General features: G+C 41.8%; 1 protein-coding gene across 1 annotated transcript in view; it reads left to right on the top strand.

Annotated features, from left to right (window-relative positions):
• cfap100 (cilia and flagella associated protein 100) overlaps positions 1-20,671 on the top strand; it is a 61,955-nt gene extending 41,284 nt beyond the window's left edge. The window contains exons 7-13 of the mRNA XM_034195174.1: positions 3,974-4,061; positions 14,478-14,520; positions 14,618-14,772; positions 15,257-15,386; positions 16,279-16,487; positions 18,783-18,876; positions 20,505-20,671. Of these exons, the coding sequence (XP_034051065.1) occupies positions 3,974-4,061; positions 14,478-14,520; positions 14,618-14,772; positions 15,257-15,386; positions 16,279-16,487; positions 18,783-18,876; positions 20,505-20,630 (845 nt within the window). The 3' untranslated portion in view covers positions 20,631-20,671. The remainder of the gene's footprint in view (positions 1-3,973; positions 4,062-14,477; positions 14,521-14,617; positions 14,773-15,256; positions 15,387-16,278; positions 16,488-18,782; positions 18,877-20,504) is intronic.
• The last annotated feature ends 278 nt before the right edge of the window (positions 20,672-20,949 follow it).

Below are 20,949 nucleotides of genomic sequence, written 5' to 3'. Positions count from 1 at the left end.
TTCAATGATTGTATTTAAAAATGATAGAAGCCAACTCAAACAAATAATTCCCATCTTGCAATTTTCTCTTAAAAATGTGCCTACATTATTTTTGATGCTTAAATTTTATTAGAACAGATTTTATTTTAATAAAAACAGCAGGTTGATTAGGTCATAGCAGTGCAAAGGTTTCTGAGACAACTGTAATCATAAATAATTGTTTAGTTATTCTGTAATTTGTAAAGTTTCATGCTGGTTGTTGTGGTGAGCTTTTTATGCTAATTAAAGCTTCTCAATGCTTGCTAAAATTATGTCTATCTGTGACTGACATGTCAAAATGAAGACAAAACATGAAGCACCATAAATAAAGCGCTCGTTTCATATGACTGAGTTCAAAATGACTTGTGAGCTCGTATGGAGGCCAAAAGTTTTGTATTCTGAAAATAAAAAAAGACTGAAAAAATAAATTTTGAAACTGAAAATTCAATAGTTGTTCTTGAATTTTATATCATTTAAAAAGTATTATCAAAATAAAAATAAGTGTAAGATATATATTTTTCCATTTAAATAAATTTTTGATTCAGCTCTGTAATTATTTTGATCAAATAATTTATTTTCATTCATATTTCTTTTTTCACCTATCTTACTTTTTCAATTTCAAACTTTTGGCCCCGTTCTGGCGTGGGAGGGCATGGCTTCAATTGAGAGGGGCATGGAATTGTGAGTGACACGAGACAAATCAGTCCTCACATGATGTTGCTTTCAGGAAACGTGGGTACTTGATAGATAATGACTTACACTTTTTCTCCATTGTATTGTCTTGATACCTGGAAATAAAGTGATGCTAAAGATGTCTCTTACAAATAATTCTAGACCACTCTTGGTCAGTTTTGATGTTTAAAAATTGGAAAATATGCAAGATTGTAAAGTTTAACACCTATACCTAAAAAACCGATGTGTCCCAAATCCACCCAAGACCATGAAAGCAGTGCAGCATCGCAGCATGGAAATGAGGCAGGTCGCTCATTTTACAGGCCGCAGTGGAGTGTTACGAGCTTTCTAAGTAACACACAGAGAGACCTGGCTCAGCTGATCTGAAGGAAGCTTTAATATGGCCAGAACCAAGCAAACCACCCATAAATCCAAATCCAAAGCCGCCCAGAAGAGCGCTCCAGCTACCGGCGGTGTGAAGAAGCCTCACTGTTACAGGCCCACTGTGGCACTCCGCCGCTACCAGAAATCGCTCAGGACTTCAAGACCGACCTCCGCTTTCAGAGCTCCGCTGTGATGCTCTGCAGGAGGCCGGCGAGGCTGACCTAGTTGGCAGCTTGTGGATCAGCAGCTCGGTGGATTTCTGGTAGCGGTGGATCTCTCTCAGTGCCTCTGTGACGGGCCTGTAATGGTGAGGCTTCTTCACACCACGGTAGCCGGAGCGCTCTTCCGGCTTTGGCTTTGGATTTACGGGCGGTCTGCTTGGTTCTGGTCACATTAAGTTTACGCTGTGAAACATACAACATACGGATCCACTGAACCAATTGCTACGCATCGATCACAATAAACAGCTTTCTCTCGAGGGTTTAAACCTCGTAATAAACTTTCATTCTATTTTCCTTCACACACCAGCCACGTAGTAATCCACGATGGAGACGGGAACAGAGTCATTATCTATCAAAGTACCCACGTTTCCTGAAAGCAACATCATGTGAGGACTGATTGCTCTCCTGTCACTCACAATTCCACGCCCTCTCAATCGAAGCCACGCCCTCCCACACCAGAACAAGGCCAAAAGTTTGAAACTGAAAAAATAAGATCTGAAAGTGAACAAAAGATCTGAAGGTGAAAAAAGAAATATGAATGAAAATAAATTATTTGATCAAAATAATTATGGAGCTGAATCAAAAATATATTTAAACTGAAAAATATATATCTTACACTTGTTTTTATTTTAATAATACTTTTTAAATGATTAGAAAATAAATTTTTTCAATTTTTTTTATTTTCAGATTACAAAACTTTTGGCCTGGATTTATGAGGTCTGTCCATAAAGTATCGTACCTTTTTATTTTTTTTTAAACTATATGGATTTGATTCATATGTTTTCACGTCAGCCAAGCTTGAACCCTTGTGCGCATGCGTGAGTTTTTCCACGCCTGTCGGTGACGTCATTCGCCTGTGAGCACGCCTTGTGGAAGGAGTGGTCCCGCCCCGTCGTCGGATTTTCATTGTCTGGAAATGGCGGAATGATTTGGGGTTTTTTTCCATCAGAATTTTTTCAGAAGCTGTTAGAGACTGGCACCTGGAAACCATTCGAAAAATTTATGTGGCTTTCGGGGAAAATTTTAAGGGCTTCACAGAGAATAAGGTCTGTTAGTACAGCTTTAAGGACCCCTTTAAGGACGCTCGGCGCGCTGCGCTCCGAACTGCGACGATGCGGCACAAGCCACCGGACCATTTCTAAGCTGATGGCTCTGTGGATACGAGACCGTCGTGTGCTCTTTCTCTAGTTATCACAAGAGCTGGACATCAGCCATTTTCTGGCAAATTTCACTTTTAACAAGAGATTTTGTCATGGAAAGCCGTGCGGATGCTTCGCGCGTCACGACCGATTCGCTTTGGAAGCAAGACAAAGGAACACCTCCTTTTCGGTGTGTCAGAGGACAAGTTTGGACATGTCTATCTCGGCTTTCAATGCTTACCAGTCCAGTAAGTATCAGTGAAATTGTGGAGAGCTGGACATGTCCAAACTTGTCCTCTGACACGCGGAAACGGAGGTGTTCCTTTGTCTCGCTTCCAAAGCGAATCGGTCGTGACGCGCGAAGCCTCCGTGCGGCTTTCCATGACAAAATCTCTTGTTAAAAGTGAAATCTGCCGGAAAATAGCTGATGTCCAGCTCTTGTGATAACCAGAGAAAGAGCACATGACGGTCTCGTATCCACAGAGCCATCAGCTTAGAAATGGTCCGGTGGCTTGTGCCGCGTCGTCGCAGTTCGGAGCGTGGCGCGCCGAGCGTCCTTAAAGGGGTCCTTAAAGCTGTACTAACAGACCTTATTCTCTGTGAAGCCTGTAAAATTTTCACCGAAAGCCAAATAAATTTTTCGAATGGTTTCCAGGTGCCAGTCTCTAACAGCTTTTGAAAAAATTCTGATGGAAAAAAACGCAAATCATTCCGCCATTTCCAGACAATGAAAATCCGACGACCGGGCGGGACCACTCCTTCCACAAGGCGTGCTCACAGGCGAATGACGTCACCGACAGGCGTGAAAAACTCACGCATGCGCACAGGGGTTCAAGCTTGTCTGACGTGAAAACATATGAATCAAATCCATATAGTTTAAAAAAAAATAAAAAGGTACGATACTTTATGGACAGACCTCATAGCTCCATAAGCTCGCTGTTGTCACCTGTTGCATTTACTATTTTTTATCATCCTGCTGCTGTGACCACACAAACGCCTCATTTTCTGTTCCAGATTTTTAATTTGTCATATCTGTTTATTTTTTCGTGCCCTTCCTCTGGGTTGCTGTGATAAATACACATTTCAGGCTTCATTCTTGAATATTCGTGGTCTGTTTCGCATTGACCATTTGTGGTTGAATTTGGCCATGTAGAGGACTTAGGCAAATCAACGTGCGCACACTTCAAATTAGCGTGTGATTTATAAAGAGATTTTGCTTCCAGGTGAGTGTATTAAATATTTTATATTTCTTTGTTTTCGTACATATACTTTTAGTATGAATTTTTCACAAATCATAAATGAGGCCACTGTTTTTTTCTGTTCTATGCCACAGTTGCTTTCTGCTGCCTCATTACAGCACTACGTCTGGCAACACATCATTTTTAGATCCACACACACTGCTTACACAACATGACTGCATCGGTTATGCACTAACAACAACACTTGCACTGTCTTGTGCACAGTTTTGCACTGGACAGAACATAGAGCCCTGAGTGTCGATTGTACCAGCGGTGTAACGGTGTGACGACATGTACACAGGTTTGGAGAACAAAGAATCCAGTCCAGATGGAGAGTTGCCTTCAGTCTCAGAGCTCTGGCTGTCATCCTCACCCAGCAGGGACACGCTGTAAGGAAACACAGATGTGTGTGTGTGTGTGTGTGTGTGTGTGTGTGTGTGTGTGTGTGTGTGTGTGTGTGAGATCTCTGACTCTCATTTGTGTTCTGTGTAAAGCACAGGGAGAAACATTAAAAAAATATTTTATTTATAGATTTATCTTGCACACTTTGCTCTGAGTGTGAGTATACGAGGTCTGTGATAAAAGTAACGGACATTATTTTTTTCAAAAACCATATGGATTTGAATCACGTGTGATTACATCAGACATTCTTGAACCCTCGTGGGCATGCAAGAGTTTTTTCACGCCTGTCGGTTACGTCATTCGCCTGTGGGCAGTCTTTGAGTGAGGAGTCGCCCACCCTCTCGTCGTTTTTTCATTGTTTAGGAATGGCTCAGAGACTGCTGCTTTGTTTGATAAAAATTTTTTCAAAAACTGTAAGGCACAACTGAGTGGACACCATTCGATAAATTCAGCTGGTTTTCGGTAAAAATTTTAACGGCTGATTAGAGATTTTGGTCTGGTAGTGTCGCTTTAAGGACGGCCCACGGTGCCTGACGGCGATCTGCGCTTCGAGGCGGCAGCGTCTCGCCGTTTTAAGTTGAAAACTTCCACATTTCAGGCTCTGTTGACCCAGTAAGTCGTCAGAGAACAGAGAACTTTCAGAAGAAGTTGGCATGAGGAGTTTATTCGGACATTCCATTGTTAACGGACATTTTGTAATGAAAGAACGTGCGGGCAGAGTCGCATGTCAGGCCGGACCCGACCGCGGGGGGTCGCGACAGGAAAAACACCTCCGTTGGAAACCTTAACGGGCAAGTTGGAACATGCCCAAGCTGTTAAACAATTTCTCAGTTACTCACTTGTTGAAAGCCATCAAAAGCCACCTGAATTTTACAATTGGTTTTCAACACGGAGGTGTTTTTCCTGTCGCGGCGCACACAGATTCGCCGAGTCGTCACGGAAATGACTCGGCAAATTTGCGCGCACGTCTTTCATTACAAAATGTCCTTAAACAGGAGGCGCTGTTTGACACCATGGAGTGAAGACATGCCTCATGAGGCTCCGCAATAGTAGGAACAAAACATTAACTTTAAAGCACACTTTTACTTTTAAACCAGCCTCCAACATGTTTTTTTAGTGGTACGCTGTTAATTTTTGGGCCGCTTGATTCATTTGCGGGCGACAAACTTCTTTGGCGACTTCTGGAACAGGCCACGGCCGCCACCTCGAGCCTTGCTAGCTAGCATCAGTAGCAGCTGTAGCCACAACCACGTTCAACCCCGGGCCAGGAAGGGTATTCGTCCTACACCTTTGGGCTGGTTCACTGACACCCGCACTGTGGCACCGGGACTAATTATTGTTGCAGACACGGGTGAGCATAAAGTGACTTTTCCATACTTCTGAAGTGTTAAGGCTAACCATTAGCCCTGTTCGGCTGGCTACAACAGTGACGTCACCGTGTGCACCAGCTTTCTCCTGGTCGGTTCTGTTTTGTTATGGACTACTTTACTCGCTAAAAGCTCCTTTTCGTGGAAAATGGATAAGAGGGAAACGAAGGGTCGATCTAAACGTGTTACTACCGAGCCAGGTGTAGGAGGTGGTGTTCCATGTCAGGATGAGGCTCTGGTAGAGAGGGACGAACAGCGCTCGGATGCACCGCTCAGTGTGGTAACATTTACCAAGGCGCTAGAGGGTTTGAAGCAGGATATTTGTATGACGTTTGACTCCAAGATTAATTCCCTTACCCTCACACTAAGGTCGGAAATATCATCTGTGAAAACTGAGCTTAAGGCCAATGTAAACGCCATCCAGGCCCTTGTTGATGCTCAAGGGACCACCATCAAGGAGTTGGAAATTTCCGCCACCTCTTGCAGTGATGATCTGACCTCTCTTCAGGCCTCTGTGTCCGGTTTGGCAGAGAAGGTCAAATATCTACAGGTCAAATGTGAGGATCTTGAGGGAAGATCGAGACGCAACAACCTTTGCCTTATTGGGCTGGCTGAGGGGGTCGAGCTGCCCAATTCCAGAGAGTTTGTCTCACAACTTCTGCGGGACCTCTTGAGATTGGAGGATGCGCCACTGTTGGATCGAGCTCACAGATCTAACAGGGAAAAGCCTAAAGCAGGGGCTCCACCACGACCGATTATCATCAGAGTGCACTATTTTCATGTAAGGGAGCAAATACTGCGTCGTGCGGGAGCTGCTGCACCTCTTCTCTAACAAGGCAAGGAGATCTCCATTTTTCCTGACTTCACGTCATCAGTAGCCAAAAAACGCTCACAGTTTGCTAATGCTAAACGTCTCTTACACTCATGTCCTGGCGTTAAGTTTGGCTTATTCTACCCTGCGGAGCTAAGGATCACACTGCCGGATGGAGGGGTTCGCAAGTTTTCTGACCCCAAGCCTGCTACAGATTTCATTAGTAAGACACTGGGGACCACGACTTCTTCAGATTTGTAGCTTTAACTTGATTGGAGGCTGATGGGACTCTTGTTCATTATTTTTTAACCCATATTGGTGAAAATTTATTTTATTGAAAATCCTGTGTTAAGTTCCATATCAATGTAGGGGTTTTGTTTTACCCCCCAATTTTTTTTTATTATTTTTATCTTTATTTTAAATTTTATATTATTATTATTATTCTTTTTTAGTGCTACCTAGCTATTTTTAATGCTATATATACTTGGCAAAAAAAAAAAAAATAAATTTGGAGTTTAGTTCAGTTAGTTTTTATTAGGGGGAATGTTGTGTGGGCCGCCAGAAGAGGAGGTACTGCTGGCCCACCACCAGAGGGCGCCCTGCCTGAAGTGCGGGCTTAAGGCACGAGAGGGCGCTGCCGCCACGGACACAGCCGGGAGTGACAGCTGTCACTCATTAATTCCTGACAGCTGTCACTCATTCTTCATCATCTCACTCCATAAAACCCAGACGTCATCTCCACCTCATCGCCGAGATATCGTACTTCTTTGGAGGTAACTTTCTCTGCCTGTATTAATTGATTCTAAGAGCTATTGTTTTGCAGCTGTCAACCAGAGGACCGGCGTGGGTAGCGACTGTTTCGTCCTACGTCCGTCAGATAAGTGGTTAAACAGACGCTGCACGAGTGTGTGTTAGAGGTGGAGGTGGCATTCCCACCGTTGTTGTTACGGGGTGTACACACACCCACACTTGACTGTCTTTGTTCTTCGCCAGCAGTACCAGATCCGACAGTCGGGGACGGTGATCACCTGGGAATTCGGGACTTGGCGGCTCCAGTATTCACCAGGTTCAGTGGCGGCGGAAATCGTGTGGTTCCGGCTCTTCTCAGGACAGATGTCTTCTATCCTCGAGCCTGCCCACACGTCACCTTTGTGGATTGACTGTTATCATATTCTGAGATTGTCTGTGTATTCGTTGTGCACCTTCACAACATTAAATTGTTACTTTTTGGCTCATCTATTGACCGTTCATTTGCGCCCCCTGTTGTGGGTCCGTGTCACTACACTTTCACAACAGGGAAGAGGAGACAAATTTGCATATTTATTGTTTTTTTTCCCCCTTTTTTATTTATCTATTTATCTATCTTTAAAATAATTTTATTTTGTTATTATTAATTATTATTACTATTTTCTAATTTTATTTTACTTTTTTTCCCCCTCTCCCTGTCTGTCTTCAGATTCCCTTTTCTGCCTTGTTTCATTTGTTTTTGGTTATTATTATTCTTTGGTAAATTTCCATATGCTTAACTGTGGAAAAAAAAATGTATATATATTTTGTTCCTGCTGGACAGAAGCCTGAGTTCTGCTGGGTCACTGGATGAGTGGACGGAGGTGCCTAGTGGATAGCAAAAGGGGGTGTGCGCGCATCTTGTTTGGGAAGATGCTTCAGCCGTTAGGGGTATGTTTGATTGTTCTTCTTTTGTTCATTGCACTGTTTTGGCACAGGTTTTTTGGTCTTCACGTGCTTGCAATGGGTCATCCCTCTTTTTTTTTTAATTTACTTTATTTTATTTATTATTATTATTATTTTTTTTTTTTTTTTTTTTGGTGTTTGTTAAATAATGTCACAATCCAATAAGGGTAATGAACTGAAGGGTCAAATTCTCAAGTTTTGTAGCTGGAATTGTAAAGGATTAAATCAACCTATTAAAAGGAGTAAAGTGCTCCATCATTTACAGTATTTAGGCATTCAAATAGCTTTCTTACAGGAAACTCACTTGAAAATTTCAGATCATTCTAGACTTCGGAAGGGCTGGGTGGGTCAGTTGTATCATTCAAATTTTCAAAGTAAGGCTCGGGGCGCTGCCATTCTGATTCACAAATCTGTGCCATTTGTTTGTTCTAACGTCATTGCTGATCCTAATGGTAGATACATTATTGTTAGTGGAAGTATCTTTGTTACTAAATTAATTTTGGCTAATGTGTATGCTCCCAATTGGGACGATTGTAATTTTTTTAGTTCCTTTTTCACAAAAATTCCAGATTTATCCTCGCATTTTTTGGTTTTGGGTGGTGATCTCAACTGTTGGTTGAGTCAGCTGGATCGATCATCAAATAATTCTATCAGAAAATCACACTTTTCCAAAGTTGTAAATAATTTTCTCAAGGAATTCTCAGTTGTTGATGCCTGGCGTTCTCTTAATCCTACTCTGAGAGAATACACTTTTTTCTCCCCAGTTCATCATACATACACACGTATTGATTACTTTCTCCTGGACAGTCGGCTCATACCTCATATCCGTGCCTGTGCTCATAATGCTATTGTCATTTCAGATCATGCCCCAGTGACATTGGACTTGGTAGTGGGCGGTGGCACTTTCTCTTTTGTCCCGTGGCGCATGAATACGCGCCTGTTGTCTAATGATAAGATTGCTGACTTTGTGGTGTCAAAAATTGATCTATTTGTTGCCACAAATGATACACCCGGTGTATCGCCTTCCCTTCGGTGGGAGGCATTTAAGGCTTTTATATGGGGACATATTATTTCCTACAGTAGTTTTGATGTGAAGCAAAGAAAGGCAAAGTTATTAGAACTTACAACTCGAATTCATCAGTTGGATGAATTGTATGCTACCTCTCCTTTACCCGAAGTATATAATGATAGATTGTCTTTGCAGGCAGAATTTGATTGCTTATCGTCAGTCCAGGCTGAGGAGATGTTGTTGAATGCACAACACGCCCAATACGAGCACGGTGACAAGGCCAGTAAACTCCTCTCTCATCAGCTCCGTAGCATGTCGACAGCACATCTTATTCCACAGATCCAAACCCCTGGTGGTGTTTCATCTGACCCTCAAATAATTAACGATCAGTTTCAGAACTTCTATTCATCACTTTATATCTCTGAATGTCCTTTTAGTGTTCCGTCTTTGGACTCATTCATTGACAACCTTGTCTGTCCTGTATTGGATAGAGCACAGAGTCTTAAGTTGGAGGAGCCTATTGGTGTCGGGGAGGTTCTTCGGGCTATTAATAGTATGCAGGGTTCTAAATGTCCTGGGCAGGATGGATTTCCTGTTGAATTTTATAGAAAGTTTATTCTTAAATTGGCCCCTCTCCTTTTGAAGATGTTTAATCAATCATTTGAATCTGGATCTCTTCCTGCTTCTTTATTACAGGCCTCCATATCCCTAATCCTGAAGAAGGATAAGGACCCGCTGTCCTGTGGCTCCTATCACCCGATTTCACTTCTAAACGTAGACTATAAAATTCTTGCAAAAATTTTGGCCCTTCGTCTGGAAACCATATTACCATCAGTAATCAGTCCTGACCAGACTGGATTTATTAAAGGTAGATATGCCTTTTCTAACCTTAGACGCTTGTTTAATATACTTTACAACCCTACAGACTCTGCTGAAGCCGAATTTGCACTTAGTTTGGACGCTGAGAAGGCGTTTGACAGGGTCGAGTGGGGTTACCTCTTCTATGTGCTTGAACGATTCAGATTTGGTCATAAGTTTGTCTCATGGATAAAGCTTTTATACACTACCCCACTTGCCTGTGTCAAAACAAATTCTATTTACTCAAAATTTTTTCCTCTTTTTAGAGGCACTAGACAGGGCTGCCCTATGTCTCCATTACTTTTTGCGATCGCCATAGAACCATTGGCCATCTCACTTAGATCTAATCCACATATCATTGGAGTCACGAGACTTGGCCATGAACAAAAGGTTTCCCTGTACGCTGACGATTTGCTTCTCTACATTTCAAAACCAGCTTCCTCAATTCCCATTGTTCTCTCAATTCTTGACCAGTTTAGACGTATTTCTGGCTATAAATTAAACCTAGGCAAAAGTGAAATTTTTCCCTTGAATTCTGCGGCTCGAAGTTATCCATTGGCTTCCCTTCCGTTTCGGGTTGCACTTGAAGGTTTTACATATTTAGGGGTGAAAGTTAAAAGTAAATTTTGTGACCTGTTCAAGTTTAATTTTGACCCTCTTGTGGATAGGGTTAGGCAGGATCTAGACAGATGGTCCTTACTTCATCTATCTGTTGCTGGAAGAATTAATACAATTAAAATGAATGTGCTTCCAAAGTTTTCTTTTCTCTTCCAATGTGTCCCTGTTTATATCCCTGTCTCTTTCTTTAGTAAACTGGACCAAATTATTACCAGCTTTATTTGGGATCATAAACCATCTAGGATCCGTAAATCATATCTACAGAGACCAAAAAATGTTGGTGGAATGGCGTTACCAAATTTTATGTTTTATTACTGGGCCTCTAATATCCGCATTCTTACATACTGGCTTAAGTCAGATGACTTGGACAACACCCCAGCTTGGCTCAGCTTGGAAACCTCATCGTGTGTGCGATCATCCTTATCAGCTCTGGTTTACGCTCCAAAATCGTTACCAGCCACTGAAATCTCTAATAATAAAATCGTAGGCACAACATTGAAGGTTTGGTTTCAGTTTCGGCGCTACTTTAAATTTAACTTCTTTTCTTTGCAATCCCCTATTGTTAAAAACTCTTTATTTCGGCCCTCCCTGATTGATTCTGCATTCTCCCTCTGGTCTTCTCTTGGTATTAAATCATTCAGTGATCTCTACTTTGAGGGTACTTTTGCATCTTTTGATTAGCTTTCTTTGAAATTTGATCTCCCAAAAAGCCACTTTTTCTGCTATTTACAAGTTCGAAGCTATGTTAAAGAGAAAACTACTTTGTTTCCATCTAAACCTCCTGCCCAGGATTTTGAGAATCTTCTGCTGCCTCCCCCACCACGAAAGGGTCTTATATCATGCCTATATGAGAGATTGTGTTCTTTACGTGAATCTCATATTTTAACTATCAATGTTGTGAAAGTGTAGGAACACGGACCCACAACAGGGGGCGCAATGAACGGACAATGGAGAGAGTAAATAACAAGATTTACTACTGAAACAAGCACGAGTAATACAACAAACACAATTTGGGGTCGAATCCGCTGGTGTCGTGTGGGCAGGCTCGAAGGTAGGAGACGTCTGTCTCAGTCGAACCGGAACCACCCAGATCTCCTCTGCCACCGAACCCTGGAAATACTGGAACCGCCAAGTCCCGAATTCCCAGGTGGCCACTGCCTCCGCTCGTCGGATCCGGTACTGCTGGCAGGAGAGAGCAACAACACACAGGAGTGGATGAACGCACCCAGTAACAGAGAGGGGAGAAGCCGCCTCCACCTCTTGGCAAAGTATAGCAGGAAGGTGAGTACTTATCCAAAGAATGAGGTTTTCAGTAGTCACCAGTCCTGAAAAAGGTTTTAACAGTCTTAGCTGATGATGCAATGTATAACTGCAGAGAATACTACCTTGGTCTTAGGCGATATCTCGGCACTGAGGTGGAGACGCCGTCCTCCTGATATACCTCGGTGCTGAGTAGAACAGCTGTGTCTGGTGATGGGTGACAGCTGTCACCCAGGCTACTCCCATGATGCGGCAGCGCCCTCTGGTGCCTGGAGCCCGCACTCCAGGCAGGGCGCCCTCTGGTGGTGGTGGGCCAGCAGTACCTCCTCTTCAGCGGCCCACACAACAATCAAAGCGGCATGGGAGGAAGACTTGGGCTTTGTTATCCAGGATGATTTATGGGAAACAATCCTCCATCGGGTACATGGTTCTTCTCTGTGTGCCAGGCATGGTTTAATTCAATGTAAGATAGTGCATCGCACTCACTGGACTAAGGCTAGACTCTCTAGGGTATATCCTAATGTTAGTCCAGATTGTGACCGTTGCCACCAAACACCTGCATCACTAATCCATATGTTCTGGTCATGTTCATCACTTCAACAATATTGGACCATAATTTTTGCAACATTGTCAGAAGTTGTCCAGCTGACCATTCAGCCTGATCCGTTAATAGCACTGTTTGGGGTTTTTCCTGACAGTCGCCATACCAAAACTTAAAGCTGATCTTGTCGCATTCCTCACTTTGTTGGCAAGACGTAGGATATTGTTGTGTTGGAAATCAGCCTCTCCTCCATCATTTGGAATTTGGATTAATGACTCTTTATATTTCAGCAAACTCGAAAAAATTAAATTTACCTTATGTGGATCCACCTCAAAATTTATTAAGATCTTGCAACCTTTTTTTGATCATATTCGGACACTGCAGACCCAGAAGGTACCCACGTAACCGTAAAAGAATTTCAGCTATATTCACATATTTTATGCTTGACCCTTGTATTATTGTATGATTGCCCTTTATATTATCTGGATTAACTCAACTTTAATTATTTGGTCATATTTACTTACTGGCCCTTTCATCTCAGTACTTTATCTTTTTGTCTTTGCACAATGAAGACCCCCTCTTTTTATTTATTTATTTTTTCTTTTGTCTCTTTATGTGTATATATATATATATATATATATATATATATATATATATATATATATTATTGCTATTATTTTTTTACGCTGCCTACATTACACATCTTAATACTTTTGTTAAGATTGGTCTTCTTTCTTCAGATTGTACCTTTTGGTAGCTTTTTTTTTTTTTTTCCCTCAATATTTTATTACTCAGGTATGATTGTGCTGTGCACTGTAGAAGGTTGGTTCTGTTCTTCTGTTCTTAAAAAAAAAAATGCATATATATTTTGTATACCCGTATTGTTGTGTGGGCCGCTGAAGAGGAGGTACTGCTGGCCCACCATCACCAGAGGGCGCCCTGCCTGGAGTGCGGGCTCCAGGCACCAGAGGGCGCCGCCGCCTCACGGGAGCAGCCTCGGTGACAGCTGTCACCCATCACCTGAGACAGCTGACGGCAATCATCAGTGGGGTATATCAGCAGGACGGCATCTCCACCTCATTGCCGAGATATCGTTTCTACCAGAGAGGTAACATATCAAAGCCTACTGAGTACACAGTTTTTACTGAGCTAGTTATTGGTTTACTGTTCCAACGAGAGGTGGAGGTACCTTTCCTGCCGTTCGGAGTTCTGGGTGCAAACGCGCCCCCATCTAACTGTTCTTTTTCCCTCGCCAGCAGTACCAGGTCCGACACGCGGAGGCAGTGGCCACCTGGGAGTTCGGGACTTGGCGGCTCCAGTATTCCCGGGGTCCTGTGGCGGAGGAAGCCGTGTGGTTCCGGTCTTACCTTGGAGAGGCGTCTCCTATCTTCCAGCCTGCCCACACGACACCTTTGTGTATTGACTTTTGTCCATTTCTGTAATTGGTTGTATTCGTTGTGCACATTCACAACAGTAAAGCGTTGTTATTTTGACTTACTCCATTGTCCGTTCATTTGCGCCCCCTGTTGTGGGTCCGTGTTCCTACACTTTCCCAACACGTATTCTGTATTATTGGTGTAAAATCCAATAAACATATAAAAAAAACCATCAAAAAAACAAAATGTCCTTAAACAGTGGAATGTCCGCATAAAGTCCTCATGCCGGCCTGTTCTGAATCTTCTCTGTTCTCTCACGACGCCCTGGGTGAATTAAGCCTTAAATTAGAATGCTTTCAGCTCGAAACAGGCCGACGACGGTGCCTGGAAGCGCTGCCTGACGTCCCGCTCTGTGGGAAGTCCTTACAGCGACACCCCATAAACACCCCATAATCTCTCATCAGCCGTTAAACTTTTCACCGAAAACCATCTTAATTTCTCGAATAGTGTCCACTCGGATATCCCTCACAGGTCCAGAAAAAATGTTGATAAAGCAACGCGCGCCGTCCGCAGCGGCTATTCAGACAAAGAGATTCCGACGGGCGGGGTGGAGCACTCCTCACTCAAGGCCTGCCCACAGGCGAATGACGTCACCGACACGCATGAAAAAACTCACGCATGCGCACGAGGGTTCAAGCTTGTCTGACGTAAAAACATATGAATCAAATCCATTTATTTTTTGAAAAAATAAAAAGGACCGCTTTTTTCATCACAGACCTCGTATATGTATATATCTATATATGCACAGCCCCAATTCTTTTTTAATCCTGTTACAGTTTTCTGACATAGATTTACTTCTTTGGAATTTCAGAAATGCAAGATCTAAAGCTGATTTCAGCAGTTCTGAATACAAGGTTAGGTTCTTCTCCTATCTTTTTGCCTTGGCTGTCATTTTTACAGCACTCACATTTTGTGTCACCTTTCTCCACGCCGCTGTCACCTCCATTGTAGGATCCAACAGAAATGTATTTCACAGAGCCACAGCAGATTGTAGATGCAATGATGAACATGAGAGAGCAGATCTTTTCTCTGTTTGAGTACAACCAGCGGAAGGAGGAGGAGATGAAGAAGCGCCACAGTGTCATCAAGGCCACCAAGAACCAGATGTGAGCATCATGTGTTGAGGTTCTGTGAAGAAGCGGGTTCATCAAACAGATTACTTCAAGACGATTTCAGCTTCTTGGGGTTTTATGTGTTTTATTGTTTAATGGCAGTAAATTAAAGAATAAAATCAACTTTGTATTCTTTATGCAAAAAGTAAAAAAAAAAAAAATCTTTAATTTCAAAACTCAACCACATGGGGTGTGCAGCTGGTACATTCTGCGGGGACACCGGTCCCAAGCCCAGAAAAATGAGGAGAATTATCAGGAAGGGCTTCCAGTGTAAACATTTGTCAAATCAAACATAGAGGTCACAAATCCAATTTCTATAACAGACTACCAGAGTCACCAGTGCTGTTGTCCAACTGTTATATGTTTGTGTGTGTATATATATATATATATGTGTGTGTGTGTATGTATATATACATACCATGCATCACTCCATCCTCTGTTCTGTGCCTCAATCATGTGTATTCTTCTCTGCCTGAAGGGAACAGGATGAAGGGCAAGATAACTTGCTGATAAGAGACGTGAACAAGAAAATTAAAAATGAGAAGGCCAAAGCAGCAAAACTTGACAGGATGGTTAAGATTCAGGAGTTACTGAAGTCAGTGGATCAGGTGAGGAAGCAAAATGTAAAATACACTTCATTTTGCCCCAAATGTCAAAGTTAAATTAACCTGTTAACCCAAAAACAGGTTAACATAGACATAGGCCAAATGCCAATCATTTTAATCAAAACAATTGCCCAACATTTGTTTTTGTAATGCTGATGTCTTACAAATGTAATATTTAATGGGCTAAAGTTTGTCCAGCATAAGAGCTGGACTCCCCAAACTACGTGGAAATACTTGCTTAAAAGACAAAACACATTTGAAGTCCTTCATGCAGACTTTGTTTTGCAAGCAAATTTATAACAAAATTCCACACAAAAGGTAGGTAACAGTAAATGTAAATATCAATGAATCAAAATTGAGGTAGTGGTGTATTTCACTGCAATTGCAATTTTACAAACATAAAATGAATGTATTCAGACAGGAAGGCAAACTGGGTTGAACAGGACAGGTTCTTAACAGTTGAGAACATAAAGTAGCTGAAGAAAGGGATTAAATAAACAGAGATGGCCAACACATATACAGGGCTGGAAATTTGAATCTGCCTGGTCATACCCACAGTCGGCTGTTTGGGGGGTAAATTTCAGTTCAACTTTTTAAAAAATGGTACCGGGTTGTTCCCCATGTCATGAGGATTCAGAATATATATAGTTTGGGAGTTTATCCCAGACACACACACATATATATATATATATATATATATATATATAAATCCTGAAATCACAATGTATGATTTTTTACATTTGCAGCAGTAACATACAAATAAATTATTAAAAAAATCATACATTGTGATTTCCGGATTTTTTTTTAGATTATGTCTCTCACAGTGGACATGCACCTAAGATGAAAATTTCAGACCCCTCCATGATCCATGTCCATCTGTCCCATTTGTGTACAGGATGCTATGCTGGACTCTGTGACTAAAAAGCTGCGTGAGGTGTATCACTGCTTTGTGGTTGGCCACCTCAGTATGCCCGACCCTGATAATTTCAAGATGGTGGCTGCTACTGAGCGCTATGTGTCCTTCCTGCTGAAGAAACTCGAGGAGAGCTCTGCAGAAATTGTGGCCCATCATCAAGAGATGAAGGACAGAGAGAGACGCTTTAGGTCTGTTTGAGCTGTTTCCACTGAGCCTGCTGAGTCTCAGCTGGAATTTCAAACTAACGAAGAATGAGGCTTGAAACAGATTTGCAGAAAACAACAGATCTCATGTGTCTTTTGCTGTTCAGACTTGCAGCATGGCACCAGATTCAAGTTGGATATGCACATAAATCAGATTTTTACTGGCAGTCTGAACGATGCCATCATAGAGAGGAGCAGAGAAGAATTTTCATAGAATAAACCAGTTAAATCTAAGATGGCATCTCCCATGTGCCTTCTGGCAAAATGTAGCTAAACTCTGAAGTCTTTTCAAGAAAATCCTGCTCTCGCCCACTTCATCATGGAGCTGAATAATTGCTGATGCAAAATGAAAAACTTGTAGTCTGCACAATTTCTCCAGTAGTTTCTCCTATAGATAGCATGCAGTGACATCACACGTAACCCGCGGTTTAGTGTCTGCAGCCATACTGGACGGCAAGCTCCGTGTACACCACCACAGCACAGCCGATGCTGGATTGTCAGTGGACAGCCAAGCTAATTTTTTCAATATAGCTAAAGCGCTTTATCCTGAACATCAGAACAGGTATTTAGAGAAAATACAGAGAATTAACATGGATTCCAACAATGTTTCTCCCTTAGAAGTTTTATTGATTTTGAGCGGAAGCCACATGTGCAGCATCCAGACATTTTCAACTACTTTATCAACACTCCATCACCTCATCAATCTGACATGCACCTGCTAAATCAGACACCGCAAAAGGCAGTGATGTACTTTTACGGTTTCACTCCTTCCTCTCGTCATGTTTTATTAGTTTTTGCAGTGCCCACGTTGATTACATTTCCATCATGGATCAAATACGTTTGGCAGAAAAGTTCGCAAATATCAACTTCACAACAGAGTCAAAAAACTACAGACACTCACATGACCCGCAGTTCCTGGAGGAAATTATCCACCTTACCTTTCAATCAATCAATTTTTTTATATAGCGCCAAATCACAACAAACAGTTGCCCCAAGGCGCTTTATATTGTAAGGCAAGGCCTTTGGTTTGGAGGTCGACTGATTGTACAAAGAAGAGCTCATTAAGGAACAAATTAATCCCAAAAAGCATAATCCAGAAAAACTGCAAAAGACACAACAGAGAACTTTAAAACTGTCACTTTTCACACTGCTCTTCATCAGCGGGAAAATGATAAAAATGTACTCCGGAGCTCTTCTTTTGATGGCTCGTGCAGTCGTACGCACAGCAATGAAACACAGCGTTGGTATAATTTGTGCAGACAGTTTTGATTAAAGCAAAAGAGCACATTTGCCGTTCGCGCAATGCGAACGTTGCCGTCCAGTATGGCTGCATGACCACATATCACGTGATCCGTAGCGTCACCTGCACACCATCTATAGAAGCCTATAACTTCTTCAGGGTTCTGTGTGTCTTGGTGGCTTTCCACATTAGTCTCCTTCTTGCAAGGTTGCTTAGTTTTTGAGAACTGCCGCCTCCAGATTCACCATCCAGCTTGTATTTCTTGTTAATTGTTGTAAATGATTCATGTATCCGTCCCCTAACTTTTCTGAAGAAAACTGGCTGAAAAAGTGATGATTTATTTGTTACACTACAGGGTGCACTTACTAATGCAACCCATCATTTTGGGTTTTATATTTTTACTTATTTTATGTTATGTTGAAGAGCTTAGTTTTCTGTGTCAGTTCAAAGGGCAATTTTTGGAAATTTTTATGGACAAAAGCCTGAAATTTATTTTTAAATTTGATGTCATTCCAACATTCAGATATATAACACTTCAAGGGCTGACATACTTTTTCGTGCCACTGTGTGTAGGAGGGGTCAGGAACTGCCCAGGTGAGGTCAAATTTGCCAGTCATTGGAGTCAAATTCAGGTCGGTTTGCTGATTTCAAACCTGGATGGCCCTGAAATTGCCATTTAAAGACAAAAAATGATCATTTTGGCAATGGTGAAAGAATTGGACTTTTAATCCAATGTGGACCAATTGTGGAACACACTTAGGTTGAAGGTCAAGATCATTTGGGTCAAATGTCAGAATGTTGTAACCGTTACTGTTATCATGCCCACAAGTACATTTACCTCATAGTCCCTAAAACAGGAATGAGTCAGGTAGAGTTGACGTAGACGTTCCTGTCACTGATGGAACATTTGGGAAGCCACAGGTCTGGGGGCTAACAGGGTCTAATGTGCACTTAAGGTCCTGTAAGGGGTTTTGAACATATTTGCCTAAACATCAGCCCATTTTAAAACCTCTGTTCCTCCATCCTTTGTCATGTGACAGACAACGTGAGGAGCTGCTGAGAGAGCAGGAAGCAAAGCGTCAAGAGAAGATGAAGCAGCACTTGGAGAGCTCTTTGTCTCACATACAGAAAAAAGTGAGTTTTTCCTCTTTGATCATAATTTTAACATTTGTGCTGTTAAACATTAGACCACATTAAAACATGCAATGAGAGTAATCCATAATCCCTTTGGCGTCTGTCTGTGTTTGTTACAAAACTTCAGAATTATTGCATTATTCAACATTAAAAGATATATGTTATATTTTAACTTTGTACAAATGACAGAATTGACATTAATGGAGTTATTGTATTAATTTTATTTATAAACCAAACCATAAGTCAGCACTGCTTTATTTTCCAAGACCTCCACCTCACGGCAACACTGTTATTTAGTAGACAGTTGAGCTTCGCTGCTTCTCTCAACTGCTTTGCTGGTGGAAGCTATGTAATAAACAGGAGCTTCCAGCAGTGGACAGGGCGCACAAAGACAGAAGTGCTGACTCATTGTTTGGGTCTGTAGTCGCCTATAAGATCTTGGGAGAGCTCTTTGCATTTACCCAGGGGTGGCCAAGTTCGGTCCTCGAGAGCCACCTTCCTGACACTCTAGTTGTCTCCCTGCTCCAACACACCTAAATCCAATGAAAGGCTCATTAAAAGTCTGCTAACGAGTCTTTCATTGGATTCAGGTGTGTTGGAGCAGGGAGACAACTAAGAGTGTCAGGATGGTGGCTCTCGAGGACCAAACTTGGCCACCCCTGCATTTACCCATCATGAGATGTTTCTTGTGTGACACCTTGGTAATGAGACACCTTTGTATAGGCCTTCAGTTGGGATGGAACCAGCTGATATTTATTTGCACTGACAAGGGGCAGGATTGCTTTCCATTTACTGATAGATTTCAGCTGGTGTCTTGGCTTTCCATGCCTTTTTGCACCTTCCTTTCTTCAGGTGTTCAGTGCTTTTCCGACTGACAAAGTATCTGGATTTGATCCAGATTACACATTTTGTGACCATTTAAATTTAACATTGAAAACCCCATTTAATGTATATTTTACATTATATCTTAATTAAATGTGCCCCAATCACTCATATTTTAATGTGAGGTGTAGACTGACACTATCACCTGACAAAGTTTGATCTGGATCTGATCCAGATTGCGGATTTTGTGGACATTTGAATTTAATATTGAAAAGCCAATTTGGTGTACATTTTGCGTTATATCTCAATCAAAAGTGCCTCAATTTATGGATTTACCTACATCACCAAAACTGGATGGAGAATTTGATACCTGTTTGTTTGTGTTCCAGTTATCAGTTGGAAACCAAGTGCCAAAAAGCAATGACAAATTGTGCATAGCAGAGATAACCAATGTTCTGTGAAAATTATCAGAAAAAGAATTCAGCAACCAAAAAACTTGGAAAAAAGAAAAAAACCTGACAATGCCACACACACACAAAAAAAACCCTTTGATTCAAGTGCATGAACCAAACACATACTCTTGACATTTGATCACATCTGATTTAGATTATGAAAAGCCACTTCTAACAGGACTTTGAATTTTTTTCCAAGGTAAAACTTTGTGGAATTGTAAACTAGTGTTGGTTGAGGTTTGCGCTCTATGAGAGTGGTGCTCTAGTTTAGTTAATGTCATCCTCCTTCAGTTATTGAGTGTATGGTTAGAAACAATACTCAAGATGAGAGGTTGGTTTTTTTTTGTCTTTCAGAGTGGACGGAAGCTCATGCCCAGAAGCCTTCCTCCTGCCCCAAAGGCCAAATCCACACCTTTGGACAACAAGGAAGATGAGGATGAAATTAATGCCTACCTCTTCGGCCCTGATGATGAGGACTAAAACATTTTATAGTTGCACTTTAGTTGTTTACTCTTGGCTTGTTCTGCAAGAGTGTTCTGCAATACTCCACATTAATGTGTTTTTTTCTTTTATTTATAAAAGAAAATAAAATTATATGTGTTATTCTGGCTGTCGTAACACTCACTAGTGCATGATGTCTCCTTTACCTGCTGATTCCACGTGCACGCTCTAATCCCTTTCCTCGCCGGCGCATCCTGTCCATAGCAATGTGCACATACTTAGCATGTGTTCCTTAGAGGAAGTGACAGGTGCCACTCTCATGAGGGGAATTCATGGTTTTGTCCACAACATACCCATG

This window comes from Thalassophryne amazonica, chromosome 19 (genome assembly GCF_902500255.1).
Source record: "Thalassophryne amazonica chromosome 19, fThaAma1.1, whole genome shotgun sequence".
NCBI lineage: Eukaryota > Metazoa > Chordata > Actinopteri > Batrachoidiformes > Batrachoididae > Thalassophryne > Thalassophryne amazonica.
Note: the sequence above shows the minus strand (reverse complement) of the source record. Positions and strands in the feature narration are given on the sequence as shown.